The sequence below is a fragment of the Ranitomeya imitator genome, chromosome 3, assembly GCF_032444005.1.
Source record: "Ranitomeya imitator isolate aRanImi1 chromosome 3, aRanImi1.pri, whole genome shotgun sequence".
Lineage (NCBI taxonomy): Eukaryota > Metazoa > Chordata > Amphibia > Anura > Dendrobatidae > Ranitomeya > Ranitomeya imitator.
Window position 1 is genome coordinate 306,644,628 of NC_091284.1, and position 19,681 is coordinate 306,664,308.

The window sequence follows — 19,681 nt, forward strand, 5'->3', positions numbered from 1 at the left end:
TAAATTTTTTGGCCCACCTCATATCTCTAGACTAAAGACACACAAAGCAGCAGTGTTGTACTTGCTAACTACTGGAGCTATGATGTGGCCAAAAAATAAAGTGTGCGGCGCAGTGTTTTATTTGGCTCACGGTGTGTGTTGCCGGCGGCAAAATACACAATTAACCACACATAATTGGGGGCAAAAAACAATAGTATTTATTTTATTACAAAACAAATTTTTATTTAACTGCGCCTGCTTGGGGTAGAGTGATGAAAATGGGAAGGGGGGGGTGTAGCTGTGAGGCCTGGCTAAGTGTGGATGACGCAGGGATGGCAGGAGAAGGGGCAATTAAACTAGTGGGGTCTGGTAGTTCAGGGATGGGGCTTGACACATGAGAGGCCTGAGACACACTGGATGGGTGAGACAAACCTGACATTACAGACACACTGGAAGGTGAGGGGGAGGAATACTGATAGTTCTGTAAAAAGCAAATCAAGGCAGCAAAGATTGAGACAGAGAGAATCATTGCCAGAGAGAGTAAAAATAATCCTAAAATATTCTTTAACTACATAAATAGTAAGAAACTAAAAAATGATAGTGTTGGCCCCCTTAAAAATAGTCTGGGTGAAATGGTGGATGAGGATGAGGAAAAAGCCAATATGCTAAATGACTTTTTTTCATCAGTATTTACACAAGAAAATCCCATGGCAGACAAAATGACTAGTGATAAAAATTCCCAATTAAATGTCACCTGCTTAACCCAGCAGGAAGTGCGGCGGCGTCTAAAAATCACTAAAATTGACAAATCTCTGGGCCCGGATGGGATACACCCTCGAGTACTGCAGGAATTAAGTACAGTCATTGATAGACCATTATTTTTAATCTTTAAAGACTCCATAATAACTGGGTCTGTACCACAGGACTGGCGTATAGCAAATGTGGTGCCAATATTCAAAAAGGGGACAAAAACTGAACTCGGAAATTATAGGCCAGTAAGCTTAACCTCTACTGTGGGTAAAATCCTGGAGGGCATTCTAAGGGATGCTATACTGGAGTATCTGAAGAGGAATAACCTCATGACTAGTGTTGAGCATTCCGATACCGCAAGTATCGGGTATCGGCCAATATTTGCGGTATCGGAATTCCGATACCGAGTTCTGATATTTTTGTGATATCGGGAATCGGTATCGGGATTTAAATTAATGTGTAAAATAAAGCATAAAAATAAAAAATATTGATATACTTACCCTCGGACGGGCCCTGGTTGTCACCGCTGCAATCGCCATGTTTTCCTTCCTATGAATGAGCTTGTTAAGTACCTTCGATGACGTCGCGGCTTGTGATTGGTCGCTGAGCGGTCATGTGACCGCTCACGCGACCAATCACAAGCCGCAACGTCATCGAAAGTACTTAACGCGCTCATTCCTAAGAATGAGTGCGTTAAGGACCTTCGATGACGTTGCGGCTTGTGATTGGTCGCGTGAGCAGTCACATGACCGCTCAGCGACCAATCACAAGCCACGACGTAATAGAAGGTCATTAAAGCGCTCATTCTTAGGAAGAAAAGCATGGCGATTGCAGCGGTGACAACCAGGGCCTGTCCGAGGGTAAGTATATCAATATTTTTTATTTTTATTCTTTATTTTACACATTAATATGGATCCCAGGGCCTGAAGGAGAGTTTCCTCTCCTTCAGACCCTGGGAACCATTACGGATACCCTCCGATATTTGTGTCCCATTGACTTGTATTGGTATCGGATATCGGTATCGGCGATATCCAATATTTTTCGGATATCGGCCGATACCATCCGATACCGATACTTTCAAATATCGGACGGTATCGCTCAACACTACTCATGATGACCCAGTATCAGCACGGGTTTACTAGGGACCGTTCATGTCAGACTAATTTGATCAGTTTCTATGAAGAGGTAAGTTCCGGATTGGACCAAGGGAACCCAGTGGATGTAGTGTATATGGACTTTTCAAAAGCTTTTGATACGGTGCCACACAAAAGGTTGATACATAAAATGAGAATAATGGGGATAGGAGAAAATATGTGCAAGTGGGTTGAGAGCTGGCTCAGGGATAGGAAACAAAGGGTGGTTATTAATGGAGCACACTCGGACTGGGTAGCGGTTAGCAGTGGGGTACCACAGGGGTCAGTATTGGGCCCTCTTCTTTTTAACATATTTATTAATGACCTTGTAGGGGGCATTCAGAGTAAAATTTCAATATTTGCAGATGACACTAAACTCTGCAGGGTAATCAATACAGAGGAGGACAATTTTATATTACAGGATGATTTATGTAAACTAGAAGCTTGGGCTGATAAATGGCAAATGAGCTTTAATGGGGATAAATGTAAGGTCATGCACTTGGGTAGAAGTAATAAGATGTACAATTATTGGCTTAATTCTAAAACTCTGGGCAAAACCGTCAATGAAAAAGACCTGGGTGTATGGGTGGATGACAAACTCATATTCAGTGGCCAGTGTCAGGCAGCTGCTACAAAGGCAAATAAAATAATGGGATGCATTAAAAGAGGCATAGATGCTCATGAGGAGAATATAATTTTACCTCTATACAAGTCACTAGTTCGACCACACTTAGAATACTGTGCACAGTTCTGGTCTCCGGTGTATAAGAAAGACATAGCTGAACTGGAGCGGGTGCAGAGAAGAGCGACCAAGGTTATTAGAGGACTGGGGGGTCTGCAATACCAAGATAGGTTATTAGACTTGGGGCTATTTAGTTTGGAAAAACGAAGACTAAGGGGTGATCTTATTTTAATGTATAAATATATGAGGGGACAGTACAAAGACCTTTCTGATGATCTTTTTAATCATAGACCTGAAACAGGGACAAGGGGGCATCCTCTGTGTTTGGAGGAAAAGGACATCATTCTCTCTTTGTTCTCCTACTATCTCTCTGACCGCTCCTTGACTGTATCTTTTGCTGGTTCCTCTTCCTCTCACCTTCCCCTTACTGTTGGGGTTCCTCAAAGATCAGTTCTAGCCCCCCCTTCTTTGTATACCGCCCCTATTGGACAAAATCTGTAGATTTGGTTTCCAGTACCATCTCTATGCTGATGACACCCAATTATACACTTCTCCTGATATCACGCCTCCCTTTTTAGAAAACACCAGAGATTGTCTTACCGCTGTCTCTAACATCATGTCCTCCCTCTCTCTGAAACTGAACCGGTCAAAAACTGAACTCCTCATGTTCTCTCCCTCTACTAACTTACCTTTGCCTGATATTGCCATCTTCGTGTGTGGTTCCACCACTACTCCCAAGCAACATGCCCACTGCCTTGGGGTCATACTTGATTCCGAGCTTTCATTCACCCCCCACATCTGATCACTGGCTCGCTATTCTTATCTGCATCTCCAAAACATTTCTAGAATTCGCCCTTTTCTTACTTTCAACTCTGCAAAAACTCTTACTGTTTCACTTATTCATTCTCGTCTGGACTATTGCAACTTTCTACTAATCGGCCTCCCTCTTACCAAACTCTCCCCTCTCCAATCTGTTCTGAATGCTGCAGCCAGGATCATATTCCTCATCCATTCGTTACACCGATGCCTCTGCCTTGTGCCAGTCATTACACTGGTTAACCATCCACTCCAGAATCCAGTACAAACTGATTACCCTCATTCACAAAGCACTCCATGGCTCAGCACCACCCTACATCTCCTCCCTGGTCTCAGTCTACCACCCTACCCGTGCCCTCCATTCTGCTAATGACCTGAGGTTAGCATCCTCAATAATCAGAACCTCCAACTCCCGTCTACAAGACTTTTCACGTGCTGCTCCAATTCTTTGGAATGCACTACCCAGGTTAATACGATTAATCCCCAATCCCCACAGTTTTAAGCGTGCCCTAAAAATGCATTTTTTTAGACTGGCCAACCACCTCAAAGCATTAACCTAATTAACCCTGGGTGGCCCATTAAAAAAAAAATCATGTTCTCATACACTTTATGCATTTAATAGCCCTCTGTGTCGGTATTGTTACATACTTAGGCTGTAAACTGGTTCATGCAGCTTTACATGAACACCCAATCTTTACACTATGGCTGGTCCGAACAATGAAAGCAATTGTTACTATTCTGCCCCCGAGGCCTGTGGCTGCAAATATGGCTTTGTGAGATGCTGAATCTCTTCACCCTACTTATAATTGGGGACGTTCGCAGATAGCGCTGCAGGCACACATGTTATGAAGAATCCAGAAGAGACTTTGATTTCTTTAAAAATTCTTGTTGAATGCATACAAACAGCAGCAGGTAAAGAAGACTTTCTTCATACAAACTGAAAGCACATGTGCTTCTATTGAAGCCAAGATAGAGACTGAGACACAGGGAGAAGAAGAAGGAAGTAACATGACACCCAGCAGAGGGAGACAGAAGTAACAAACTTCATGGAAAGGGAAGATTTCAGCTATGCAAAACACAGGAACACATAGCAACAATAAACAATATGAGAAACTGCAATAAAGCAGGTAAAATGTACAGGACAGTCTGTAAAATGTCTCATTCATGGGACATAACAGTTACCATCCACCTCTCGTGTCTCTCTTTTTCCTCATAGTTTGTAAGCTTGCAAGCAGGGCCCTCACTCCTCTTGGTACCGGTTTTGAACTGTGATTATTGTTATGCTGTAATGTTTATCGTCTGTACAAATTCCCTCTATAATTGTAAAGCGCTGCGGAATATGTTGGCGTTATATAAATAAAATTATTATTATTGTTGTACCTGGATGATGTCATCATCTTAATAATAATAATCTAATAATAATAATCTTTATTTATATAGCGCCAACATATTCCGCAGCGCTTTATCATCTTCTCCAAGACTTATGAAGACCACTTGAAGCACCTGGCCGAGGTGTTTGAAGCTCTGCCTAACTTTGGCCTGAAAGTAAGGCTGTCCAAAAGCCACCTGTTGGAGCACAAAGTGCAGTACCTGGGCCATGTGGTAAGCGCCGAAGTTGTGGCACCAGACCCTGACAAAGTCACCGTGATCAGGGACTGGCCGAAACCCAGCAACATTCTGGAAGTACGGCAATTCCTCGGGTTGGTAGGCTACTACCGAAGATTCATCTAGGATTTCACTAAGATAGCCGGACCCTTGAAAGACCTGTTAGTAGGCCAATCCAATAAGACCAAGAACAAGTGTCCTCCATTTGAATGGAACAGCAGGCTTTGAAGGATCCTTCACTCAGTTGAAGTTGGCTCTCATGAGAGATGAGGTACTGGCCTACCCTGACTATGACCAACCATTTGTACTCTACACAGATGCCAGCAACGTGGGATTGGGAGCAATATTGCCCCAGGTGCAAAAAGGCAGAGAAAGGGTGTATGCCTATGCCAGCAGGAAGCTTCGTCCCACCGAAAGGAACCCCGACAACTACAGTTCCTTTAAGCTGGAGTTCCTTGCCATAGTCTAGGTGGTAAAAAAGCGATTCAAGCACTACCTGGCATCAGCAAAGTTCACCATTTTCATGGACAACAATCTGCTGACTCACCTGAAGACGGCAAAACTGGATGCATTGGAGCAGCGATGGTAGCCCGGTTGTCCAAGTACCGTGCGGGGCACAAGAACGCATATGCCGATGCGCTGTCCAGGATGCCCCATTTATCAGAAGTGGGAGAAGATCCTGAAGCACTTGAAGAGATTGAGTAACCAGCCTTCCACTGTCCCGAGGTGACAGTATCCCCATTATGTGAAGAACAAGCGCAATGACAGGTGAGAAGCCATGCTGAACCCATTGCCCCACCATGGATGGGCAGAGATGCAGGATAGCAACCCAGCAGTCCATCTGGTAAAAGAACTGTTAACCCAATCTGATTCACACCCTGGTCCAGATGCTCCACAAGAGACCACAGTTGTGGAAGGAGAAGGGCAAATTATTTATCTGGCAGGTGGTAGTCCTGAGACATGATGCACTATTGGTCTTGGAAGCGTACCACGGTAGAGCAGGACACTTCGGATGGAAGAAGTTGGAGGTCCTGCTTCATGGGAGGTTCTACTGGAAGAGCCATTGAAAAGTGGGGCCTAGAGTGTGGCCATGCAACCTGCGCAGAAAGGAGCATGACAGCCAAAGGGCTCCACTATAGCCCATAGTCACCAAACAGCCATTTGAACTGGTAGCTTTGGATCATGTGAAGCTAACTCCAAGCCGTTCAGGCTATGTCTATGCTTTGCCTATAGTGGACCATTACTCAAGGTAGTCGTGCCTGTTAAGGACCAAACAGCAAAGACGGCAGCCAAGGTGTTCCAATGGTTACCCTGAAAAGGTACTCACCGACCAAGGCCTAGCCTTTGAAGCAAAGTGTTCCAGGAGTTCTGTAACCTGTACGGATGCGAGAAGATCAGAACAACGCCATACCACCCACAGACAAATGCCATGTGTGAGAAGATGAACCAGGTGGTAATTGACATACTGTAGACCTTGCCTTTGGAATAGAGAAACCTGTGGCCAGAGAAGTTGCCGGACTTGGTAGATCTGTACAATCATATCCTGGTGAATTCTACCAACTGCAGTCCAGCCTAACTAATGAGAGGAAGACCTAGCAAATTACCTGTTGACCTTGATATGGGAGTCCTACCACCAGAAACAACATCACCAGATGTAGATTGGGATACAGAGCTGCAGCAGAAATACCGCCAAGTACAAGAATACAGGGAAAGAAGTCTGTCCCAATCAAGACAGAAGCAGGAAAAAAACATATTCACTATAATTGTACCCCTGCAATTCCCTTATCACCAGGTGAACAAGTTCTAAAGAAGAAAAGAAGAATGCACAAACTTGATGATCAGTGGGAGGCAGAACCATACAGCATCTTACAGTCAAACATTGATAACACCAAGGTGTGTCTCATAAGCAAAGATGGAGGAGAAAAACCTCGAGAAACCTCTACTGCGGTATCAAGAGATCATCTTAAAGGTATGCCCTGACCAACTGAAAGGCAAAGAGAAAGACCAAGATAGCCATCATCCCACAGAAGAGGATGAAAAGAGAATCTATACCTTTATTGGAGATTTTCCCCAGTCATGGACTCAAGTAAATCAAGCCATAGTGGTGCCCGTTTTGACCTTTCTCCAGTTGGAAATACCAGAAAGAGAAGTGACTCAAAATCAATCTGAACCAGAAGAGATTCTACAACAGCGGGCTCAAGCAGAAGACGTCACACCAACAGTGGAGCAAGAGAATCCACCCCCTGCTATCGGTGAATCTGTCATGACCACAGTGAGCAGAAGTACTCTTAGAAAATCAGGTATATCTGTGCTACGTAGAGTCACCAGTAGCGTAGCTATAAGAGAGTGCACTACACCAGTGGTAGCAAGAATAGTCAATCCTGTTAGGTCACTATCAATCCCTGTACTGCGTAGATCTACCCATAGTATCAGAGGTCAGATATCAACCAGTTAGAGAGACTAAGACACAAGATGTCAATAATTGTTGTTACCCGGTTTAAAAATGTTTGTCTATTTTAAACCTTCAATAAGCATAAACAAAAATGTTTGTTTACGCTTATTGAAGGTTTAAAATGGACAGCAAGGTAATAGATGGTGAATTGCCTAAAATCTTTCCTTGTAAATAGTTGGCACCTCCTAAGGTGCATCTATTGGTTTTACCACGCCCTGGCAGCATGAGTAGAACCCTGTTTGCCTCAAAAGACCAGAAGAAAAACCGTTTGGTGTGGCCGAAGAATGGTCTAGATATTTACGCTTTGCAGCCCACCCAACACCTACGTTGGGGGTTTGGAACGGGTCCCCCGCATCATTGTAGTTGGTGCACAAGGACAACCTTGATACTAAAATGTTTGTACTTTTGTAAATACTGTCATGTAACGTTCAAAGAAAGAACCTCCCATAAAGGGAAGAGAAAGTTTTGTACCCGTTTTACCTGTTGAAATGCATTTCCAAAAATGTTTGCATAATCTAACCTGTTATTTTTGTTTCTTTTCCCAGTCCAGGTGCACTGGGGGAATGTGGCACCCCAGGAGTCTGGGTACCAGAGTAATGTTGCCTTCCTCTCGGGAAGGGTGATGCCATGCCTGGAAACGAGGAGGATCTGACACATTCTGACTCCAGGCCAGAAGGGGGAGCTCTAGACCCCATTTCAGGGGAACTCCCCTACATATATGTTCTGGCTTGGGGGAGGACAGAGTTCAGTCTGTAGAGGCTGTGTAGGAGGAAGGAGCACAGGAGAAGTGAGGAACTGGAGGGGAGCTGCGACTGTGCTCCCTCCACGCTGAAGCACCCAGAGCCCGGAGTCACAGTAAATACAGACACCTGTAAAAAGGCTTGCGCTGCCTGCCATGCGAGTACTATCCTAGGACACAAAGAGAGAAAGAGAAAAGACCTCATGAGAAGCCATAGGCAGCAAGGGATGCACCTTACAGCGCAGCAAGGAAGGCTCCTAATCCCACCTGGCTAAGGGGATCCCTAATCGTTTCCAGGCTGCCTGGACCTCACCATCACCTGTTACCGACACCTGTTACCGGTACCCTGGACTGTGGCTTTTCACCACCAGTAAACAGGTAAAGAGATTGCAACCTGGCACCACACCATCTTTGCCTATTACATCGGGAGCCCTGGGGACCCAACTTCACCTGTGGGAAGCCATACCATCCTTGCTGCAGTGCCATCAGCACATTTTTCACTCCAAAATCCAAATGTCCCCTCACTTTTGAGCCCTAATGGGCCTAAACATTTAGTGCCCATGTTTGGAATTTCTGTAGCGATGAAAGCCCGCCTAATTTACGGCTGCATGCCTCCAGAAGCACGAGCTGGGCAAAATGTATTGGTCACTGCAGCGTGCTGGTCACTACAATGGCAGTTTACAATTTCCACTCAGCAACATCCACTGCTACATGTTTCTGGAAAACACCCATGGAGTCAAAATCATCACTATACCTGTAGATAAATTCCCTGAGGGGTATAAATTCCAAAATGGGGTCACTTGGGGAATTCTGCTTTTCTAGCACTTAGGGGTTCTGTATATTGGGTCCGCAAACTATTCTAGGAAAATCTGTCCTCCAGGAGGCAAATAGTATTCCGTCCCTCCTAAATCTCTCCATATGGCTACGCAGTTCTGTAAAGCCACATATGGGGTATTTCTGCATTCAGCAGAAATTGTGAGACAAATTATTGTGATATTTTTACCATTTTCCCAGTATGAAAATGTAAAATGTGGGGCTAACAATTGTGGTAGTAAAAATGTAAATGATTTTTTCTTCCCCGCCCAATGGTATAAAATTCAGTGACACATCTATGGTCGTCTCAATATAATCACTGCACCCCTAGATTAATTCATTGAGAGGTTTAGTTTGTAAAATTGGGCCACTAATGGGAGGTTCTGCTGTTCTGGCACCTCAGGGGTTCTGCCAATGTGACATGGCACCCTCAAACAAGCACAGCAAAATCTGCACTCTAAGGCCGGCTTCACACTTGCGAGTTTTACGGACGTAAGAGCGCAGAAACTACGTCCGTAAAACTCGCAAAAAATACGGCACAATTATTCTCTATGCCTCTGCTCCTATCTGCCGTATTTTACTGATCAGTATTATACGGCTTTCTACGGCCGTAGAAAATCGCAGCATGCTGCGTTTGTCACCGTACTGCGCAAGAAATACGCCAATGAAAGTCTATGGAAGCGTGAAAAATACGGATTACACACGGACAAGCAGTGTGACTTGCGAGAAATACGCAGCGCTGTTAGAGAGAAAAGCCGGCAATTCAGTGCGGTGTACAGTAAAATCACACTGACAGCTTACAGTAGAATAGGTAGAATAAATGTGGACACATAGAATAGGTATATATATATATATATATATATATATATATATATATATGTCAGTGAGACACATATATGTATATATATTACTATTTATTCCAGCGCTATACAGCTTGAAAGCCGGTAATTCAATTACCGGCTTTTTCTTTCTCCTTCCTAAAACCCGACATGATTTGAGACATGGTTTACATACAGTAAACCATGTCTTCTCTCCATTTTTTTTGCAGATTCCACACTACTAATGTCAGTAGAGTGTATCTGCAAAATTTGGCCGTTCTAGCTCTTAAAATAAAGGGTTAAATGGCGGAAAAAATTGGCGTGGGCTCCCGCGCAATTTTCTCCGCCAGAGTAGTAAAGCCAGTGACTGAGGGCATATATTAATAGCCTGGAGAGGGTCCATGGTTATTGGCCCCCCCCTGGCTAAAAACATCTGCCCCCAGCCACCCCAGAAAAGGCACATCTGGAAGATGCGCCTATTCTGGCACTTGGCCACTCTCTTCCCATTCCCGTGTAGCGGTGGGATATGGGGTAATGAAGGGTTAATGCCACCTTGCTATTGTAAGGTGACATTAAGCCAGATTAATAATGGAGAGGCGTCAATTATGACACCTATCCATTATTAATCCAATTGTAGTAAAGGGTTAAATAAAACACAAACACATTATTTAAAATTATTTTAATGAAATAAAAACAATGGTTGTTGGAGTATTTTATTCTACGCCCAATCCAGTCACTGAAGACCCTCGTTCTGTGAAAGAAAAAACATAATAAACCAACAATATACTTACCCTCCGCAGATCTGTAACGTCCAACGATGTAAATCCTTCTGAAGGGGTTAAAATATTTTGCAGCAAGGAGCTTTGCTAATGCAATGCTACTCCTCGCTGCAAAACCCCGGGGAATGAGTCTAAATATAGATCAATGAGCTATATTTAGCTTCATTTGCGGTGAGGCGCCCTCTGCTGGATGTTCATAGATCGTGGGAACTTACCTAGAAAGCTCCCAGGCTTTCTAGGTAAGTTCCCACGATCTATGAACATCCAGCAGAGGGCGCCTCACCGCAAATGAAGCTAAATATAGCTCATTGATCTATTTTTAGCCTCATTCCCCGGGGTTTTGCAGCGAGGAGCAGCCTGCATTAGCGGAACTCCTTGCTGCAAAATGTTTTAACCCCTTCAGAAGGATTTACATCGTTGGACGTTACAGATCTGCGGAGGGTAAGTATATTGTTGGTTTATTATGTTTTTTCTTTCACAGAACGAGGGTCTTCAGTGACTGGATTGGGCGTAGAATAAAATACTCCAACAACCATTGTTTTTATTTCATTAAAATAATTTTAAATAATGTGTTTGTGTTTTATTTAACCCTTTACTACAATTGGATTAATAATGGATAGGTGTCATAATTGACGCCTCTCCATTATTAATCTGGCTTAATGTCACCTTACAATAGCAAGGTGGCATTAACCCTTCATTACCCCATATCCCACCGCTACACGGGAATGGGAAGAGAGTGGCCAAGTGCCAGAATAGGCGCATCTTCCAGATGTGCCTTTTCTGGGGTGGCTGGGGGCAGATGTTTTTAGCCAGGGGGGGGCCAATAACCATGGACCCTTTCCAGGCTATTAATATCTGCCCTCAGTCACTGGCTTTACTACTCTGGCGGAGAAAATTGCGCGGGAGCCCACGCCAATTTTTTCCGCCATTTAACCCTTTATTTTAAGAGCTAGAACGGCCAAATTTTGCAGATACACTCTACTGACATTAGTAGTGTGGAATCTGCAAAAAAAATGGAGAGAAGACATGGTTTACTGTATGTAAACCATGTCTCAAATCATGTCGGGTTTTAGGAAGGAGAAAGAAAAAGCCGGTAATTGAATTACCGGCTTTCAAGCTGTATAGCGCTGGAATAAATAGTAATATATATACATATATGTGTCTACTGACATATATATATATATATATATATATATATATATATATATATATAGACAGTATATATATATTTTTTTTTCTTTTTGGGACACATGGATCATCTCTATAGCGGTATGTTGGTTTTGCAAGCCTGCGAGAAAACCACGCAGTACGGATGCCATACGGATTACATACGGAGGATGCCATGCGCAAAAAACGCTGACACACCCTGCCTACGGAGGAGCTACGGACCACTATTTTCGGGACATTTCAGCGTATTACGGCCGTAATATACGGACCGTATTTTCATACGCTGAGTGTGAAGCCGGCCTAATACTGCTCCTTCTGAGCTTTGAACTGTGCCTCAAAAGTAGTTTTTGACCACATATGGGGTATTTGTGAGCTCAGGGGAAATTGCAAAACAATTTTTGGGGTTTATTTTCTCCTGTTACCCTTGTGAAAGTAACAAAAATTAAGTCTAAAACATTTTATGAAAGAAAAGTAAATGTTTATTTTTTCCTTCCACATTCCATAAATTCCTGTGAAGCACCTGAAGGGTTAATAAACTTCTTGAATGTGATTGTGAGCACCTTTAGGGATGCAGTTTTTAGAATGGTATCACTTTTGGGTATTTTCTGGCATATAGGCCCCTCAAAGTCACTTAAATGTGAGGTGGTCCCTAAAAAAAATGGTTTTGCTAATTTTGTTGTAAAAATAAGAAACCGCTGGTCAACCTTTAACCCTTATAATTTTCTAACAAAAAAACTGTTTCAGAAATTCTGCTGATGTAAAGAAGACATGTAGGAAATGTTATTTATTAAATATTTTGTGTGATATGACTCTAATTTATGGACAACAAAAATTGAAAATTGCGAAATTTTCACCAAATTTCCGTTTTTTCACAAATAAATACAAGTCATATTAAATAAATTTTACCACTATCATGAAGTACAATGTGTCACAAGAAAACATTCTTAGAATCAGTGGGATTTATTGAAGTGTTCCAGAATTTTAACCTCACAAAGTGACAGTGGCGAGAATTGTAAACATTGGCCTGGTCATGAAAGAGAAAACAGGCTTCAGGGTGAAGGAGTTAATTTTCTGAGACCTGTAGTGTTTTCATTTTTTGGGATCTGGAGCTGAGTAAGGGATTATTTTTTACGATCTTTCTCACATTGTCAGTGATCCCATTTTGGGGAAGATACGTTGTTTTGACCACCTCATTACATTTTATTGCAATATTATGGCGTCCCAAAAAAGTAATTCTAGAGTTTTGATTTTTTTCTTGTTACGCCATTTACCAATATGATTTATTTACTTTATATTTTGATAGATCGGACATTTCTGAAATCAGCGATACCAAACACGTGTAGTTTTTTATTGTTTTGTTTTCAGTGGGAAAAAGGGGAACGAGTTGACTTTTTTTTTTGTATTGAATAGTCTCCTTAAGAGACTTGAAGGTGCAATTGTCCGATTGCCTGTGCTATACACAGCAGGGCTTCACCACTGCTAAGTATAGCAAAAATCACGATCTCCTATGAATGCCAGCCACGAGACGGCAATCACAGGAGTATGGTAATGATAGGCATACCAGACTTAGCATACTAAGGTGCGGTAGCACCTCCTGGACCGCAAATACCTGAGCGACATTGTGATAAAGACCCTGGAGATGTCGAAACGTCTCATGTATCATTGTCGCATATCTCACAGCACATTTTGCCATTTTGCACTGATAACTTTTTTTGCATAACCTGAAATAAGAGTGTGCGGTGAATTTCTCCTACCTCAAAACTAAACAGAAACATCACAAATGAGGTTCCAAACATGCACAAAATTGGAAAAGGCTGCAAAGCTCAAAACAAACTACAAAATGATTTGTAATACAGACATTTTTAGGGACTACATGTAGGTGTGTTTTAGCTTTACTTACTTGAATATAGTATCAGACTGCTAATTGTTACAAGTGCGAGCAATAAAAATACAATTACTATCCAGAACTTTGGGTTCTTAAACCATTTTTTTTCCTGCTCCCTCTGCACATTTTCCACATTGTTCTAAAAGAAAAAAAATAGTATTAATTGTAATAGAGAGAATCAACCTAAATAGCTTTACTATTTAGGCCGGTGTCACACTAGGCGTAAGTAAATACGGTCCGTTTTTTACAGCTGTAATATGCAGTAATTGTTCCAAAACACTGTTCCATATTCAATGCGAGGATGCGCAAATTTATCCGTGTGTCATCCGTATGGCATCCGTATGGCTTCCGTGAGGCGATTTTTTTCTCGCAGGCTTGCAAAATGGACATATCATGGATCCATCGGCTCAAATATTCTTAAAAACATATATACAGTCTATATATATATATGTCAGTGAGACACATATATATATCTCTATATATATATACATATATATTTAATTCAGCTTTAGGCCGGTTTCACACGTCAGTGGCTCCGGTAAGTGAGGTGACAGTTTCCTCACGTACCGGAGCCACTGACACACGTAGACACATTAAAATGAATGCATCTTTTCAGATGTCATTGATTTTTTGCGGACCGTGTCTCCGTGTGCCAAACACGGAGACATGTCAGTGTTCGTGGGAGCGCACGGATTACACGGACCCATTAAAGTCAATGGGTCCGTGTAAAACACGTACCGCACACGGACGTTGTCCATGTGCAGTCCGTGTGCCGTGCAGGAGACAGCGCTACAGTAAGCGCTGTCCCCCCCACATGGTCCTGAAGCCTCCATTCATATCTTCTCTACAGCAGCGTTTGCTGTAGAGAAGACATGAATAATAGTGTGTAAAATCCAGATCCAGGTCATCCACGTGACCGCTCATACAGTACATGGTCTGGCCAGGACAGGACGCTGCGAGGGATCCGGAAGCCAGGTGAGTATATTAATCACAGCGGGCTTTGCACAGGGGGTGGGAGGGGGCTGATGACCTGGATCTGGATTTTACACACTATTATTCATATCTTCTCTACAGCAAAAGCGTCTGCAGAGAAGGTATGAATGAGGCTTCAGCACGATGCCGGGGACAGCTCTAAACTTTAGCGCTGTCTCCGGCACGTGAGCCACACTGATGTACCACAGAAACGCACCGGCACATGGACACAGAAAATTCCGGTACCGATTTTTCCGGTACCGGAATTATCTGAACGTGTGAGACTGGCCTTAGATAGCAGAAAAGCAAGTAATTCAATTGCCGGCTTTTCCTATCTCCTTCACAAACCAGACAGGATATCTCATATCCCTTCTTTTATTACGCATTCCTCTTTAGTAATATAAGAAGTGTCTTTGTGTCAAATTTGGGGTCTCTATCTATTAAATTAAAGGGTTAAATCCCAGACAAAATTGGAATGGGCTCCCGCACAATTTTCTCTGCCAGAGTGGGAAAGTCAGTGACTGAGGGCAGATATTAATAGCCTAGAGAGGGACTGTAATGTCCACACGGTGTAAGGAATTTAAGAGAGAGTAAGCTTTAACTGTATTTTATTCGTCTCTTTTCCTCCAGCACACAGCATAACAGCAGCATAAAGCTACGTTCACACTAGCGTTATGCTAGTGTGCGTCGGGTTAGCGTCGGGCGACGCAGCGGCGACGCACGCATCATGCGCCCCTATATTTAACATGGGGGACGCATGTGTTTTTGTTTGTTGCGTTGTGCGACGCATGCGTCTTTTTGCCGCAAGCGTCGGACCAAGAAAACGCAACAAGTTGCATTTTTCTTGCGTCCGATTTTCGGCAAAAAACGACGCATGCGTCGCAAAACGCAGCGTTTTTGCATGCGTTTTGCTGCGTTTTGCGTGCGTTGTGCGTTGCGTCGGCGACGCAGCGGCGCACAACGCTAGTGTGAACGTAGCCTTAGATTTCCTCCTCAGGCTAGAACTGAAACAGAAACTACACTCAACTCCCGCCCTCGCTTTCTTAAAGAGACAGATCTAATTCTTATACATTACATCATCCCCCTTTTTTTTTTCTTTTTTTTAAAACATATATATTAACAACCTAAAACAAATATTGACAATGTAACAACACGAAAATGTCCAAGAAAAACCATATGTCTGTATTGTCTTATTCCCCTTTTTTTTAAACTATATCTCTTCAATAAGTCTCGATGGAGCCCTTCTTTCCCGTGTAGGGTAATGTCTGGGTTCATTTGGGGTGTCCAGTGCTGACGGATCAGTCACCTCTTGTTGGTCCTCTCCACCGTCGGGTATCAAATCTTCCACTGGTGGGAGTTCATTACCATTGTTCTGCGGTATGATTTTAAAATGTGAGGAATTTCGAGTGATAGAGTGTCCGTCTCTCTCAGCCGTGACCATATTGCCTTTTCTCTCAATAACATTATATTTTGCAGGACTATATACAGCTGAGGTTTTGTTGATTGATTTTTGACGCACAACAACCATATCACCTCTTTTGATGGCACATGGCTGTGCCCGTCGCCTTCTGTCTGCATAATGTTTCATGGCTTGCTTGTTAAAGAAATCCGTTGATCGCACTGAAGAGTCATTTGGTAAGATTTCACTTCTTACATTACATGAGTGATATCTATTGTAAATTCTACTATAGGTCAGAAACCGGACAGTATAGTCCTCCATAGAGTATTATGGGCACCACATAGTCCTCCATACAGTATAATGAGCCCCATAAAATGCTCCATTCAACATAATGAGCCCAATATATTCCTGCTTACAGAATAATGAGCCCCATACAATGCTCCATACAGTATAATGAGCCCCATACAGAATAATGAACATCATAAAATGCTCCATGCAGAATATTGAGCCCTATATATTGCTTCATACAGAGTAATGAGCCCCATAAAATGCTCCATACAGAATAGGGAGCCCCATATATTGATCCATACAGTATTATGGGTAGCACATAGTGTTCCATACAGTCTAATGAGCCCCATATATTTCTCCATACAGTATTATGGGTACCACATACTGCTCCATACAGTATAATGAGCCCCATATAATGCTCCATACAATATTATGGGTGCCACATAGTGCTCCATACAGAATAATGAGCACCATATAATGCTCCATACAGTATAGTAAGCCCCACATATTGCTTCATACAGAATAATGAGCCCCATTAAATGTTCCATACAGATTACTGAGCCCCATATATTGCTCCACACAGTATTATGAGCCCCCATATAATGCTCCATACAGTATTATGGGTACCACAGTGCTCCATACAGTATAAAAAACCCCATGTATTGCTCCATACAGAATAATGAGCCCCATATATTGCTCCACACAGAATAATGAGCCCCATATAATGCTCCATACAGAATAATGATCCCCATATATTGCTCCATGCAGTATAATGAGCCCCATACCTTGCTCCATACAGAATTGGCCCCATATAATGCTCCATACAGAATAGGTCCCATATAATGCTCCATACAGTATATAATGGGCCCCATATAAGGCTATGTGCACACGTTCAGGAATTCATGCAGAAAATTCCTGTGGAAATCCGGACATTTCTGCCAGATTTCCGCATGAAATCCGCATGCATTTTTTTGCGCGTTTTTTGCGTGTTTTTGACGCGGTTTTTACGCGTTTTTTTGCGCATTTTCCCCCGGACATTTCCCAATGCATTAGACAGTGGGAAATCCGCAAAATTAATGAACAGGTTCATTATTTTTCCGCAATGCGTTTTTCATGCGGAAAAACGCACATCATGTGCACAGAAATAGCGGATTCCATTATAAATGATGGGATGCTTAATGTATGCAGATTATTTGCGGTTTTATAGCGTTTTTATAGCGCAAAAACGCTAAAAAAACGCAAATAATCTGCAACGTGTGCACATAGCCTAATGCTCCTGTATATGGTGGACCCCGTATATTGCTCCAAACTCTAAACAGAATGGGCCCCATATACTGCTCCATACAGAATAATAATCCCCATATAATGCTCCATACAGTATTATGGGTACCACATAGTGCTCCATACAGTATAATGAACCCCATGTATTGCTCCATACAGATTAATGAGCCCTATATATTGCTCCATACAGAATAATGAGCCCCATATAATGCTCAAAACACTATAATGAGCCCCATATAATGCTCCAAACAGTATAATGAGCCCCATACATTGCTCCATACTGTAAGGGTCCCATATAATGCTCCATACAGAATAGGTCCCATATAATGCTTCGTTCAGAATATGATGGGCAGTATATATTGCTTCAAACAGAATGGGCCCCATATGATGCTCCATACATAATGGGCCCCATATGATGCTCCATATATAATGGGCCCCACTTGATGCTCTATATATAATGGGCCCCACATGATGCTCCACATGATGCTCCATATATAATGGGCCCCATATGATGCTCCACATATAATGAGCCCCACATGATACTCCATATAAAATGGGCCCCACATGATGCTCCAGTATATGATGGGCCCTATATATCGCTAAAAACAAAAAAGCAAACACTGAAATACTCACCTTTCCTCGCTGGCCGCTGCTCTTCTATGGACTCTTCAGTGTCGGCATCTTCCGGCTTTCTGCACTGTCACAAAGAAGGAAGAAGAAGACCAGGTTTCTTGTGTCTGCGCTGACCACACAACGATGGAAATTTTCTTAAAAGCTTTATTGTGCCGACGCGTATCGAGGCAATCTGCTACTTCCTCAGGGCCAAAAACAATAATAAAAAAAAAAATAAAATACAAATAAAAACAATGAGGATTCCACTGGCAAAGAGCCAGATCCTATGATACATGTGGATTTGAAAGGGAAATCCAGATTCTACCCAGTTCAAAGTCAGGGTCATCACATCAAAACCTTTACTGATTTGGTCCTAGAGGACTTCTTCTAACTTTAGTCCCTAAGTTAGAAGAAAAACAACATAAAAAAATAAGAAAATCTGGTGGCAACCTCACTGAGTTGGAATGTAATGCAATTTCCACCCTGAAAAATAATATGGATATTATCATAAGAGCGGCATATAAGGGAGGGGGCATATCCATCCAAGATACAAGCATTATCTAAAAGAGGCGTACTGCATACTTTCAGATACCAGCACATATTGGCAGGGCCGTATTTGCCACTAGGCACTTGAGGGCACGTGCCTAGGGCGGGACGATGCGGGGGGCGGCACCTGAGCAAGTTTTTTTTTTTTTTATTTATTTACTGGGTCACCTCCCGACTGACCGCCCCCCAGAACCCCCCCCCCCCGGGCCACCCACCCGCCTCCCTGCCTGCTTCCCTGCCTGCCTCCCACCCTCCTTGAAGACGTCATACTCACCCTGCTCCAGCGATGCCTGGTCTCAGCGCCTGCAGCTCGTCCTGAGTGAGTGGTCACGTGGTACCGCTCATTAAGGTCATGAATATGGGCATATTCATGACCTTAATAAGCGGTACCACATGACCGCTCACGCAGGAAGAAGGTGCTGCGCCGGGAGTCAGGACAGAGCTAGAGGGATGTTCGGCGCTGCCGCATGGTGTGGGAAAGGTGAGTATGAGGGATGGGGGGGATGAAGGAGGACAGGGAGCTGAGCCATGCAAGATGGGAGCAGGAGCGGCAGCGTGGGGGTTGAGAGATGAGCCATGCATACAGAAAGGGGGGAAAATGAGCCATGCATATGGGATGGGAGGGAGATGAGCCATGCATACAGGAGGGGGGGAATATGAGCCATGCATATGGGATGAGAGGGAGATGAGCCATGCATACAGGAGGGGGGAATATGAGCCATGCATATGGTATGGGAGGGAGATGAGCCATGCATACAGGAGGAGGGGATATGAGCCATGCATATGGGATGGGAGGGAGATGAGCCATGCATACAGGAGGAGGGGATATGAGCCATGCATATGGGATGGGAGGGAGATGAGCCATGCATACAGGAGGAGGGGATATGAGCCATGCATATGGGATGGGAGGGAGCTGAGCCATGCATACAGGAGGGGGGAATATGAGCCATGCATATGGGACGGGA

At 43.3% G+C, this 19,681-nt stretch overlaps 1 protein-coding gene across 1 annotated transcript in view; it reads right to left on the bottom strand.

The window, feature by feature from the left end:
* C3H3orf52 (chromosome 3 C3orf52 homolog) overlaps positions 1-19,681 on the bottom strand; it is an 87,907-nt gene that overhangs the window by 19,154 nt on the left and 49,072 nt on the right. Inside the window, exon 2 of the mRNA XM_069756588.1 lies at positions 13,634-13,757. Within this exon, the coding sequence (XP_069612689.1) occupies positions 13,634-13,757 (124 nt within the window). The remainder of the gene's footprint in view (positions 1-13,633; positions 13,758-19,681) is intronic.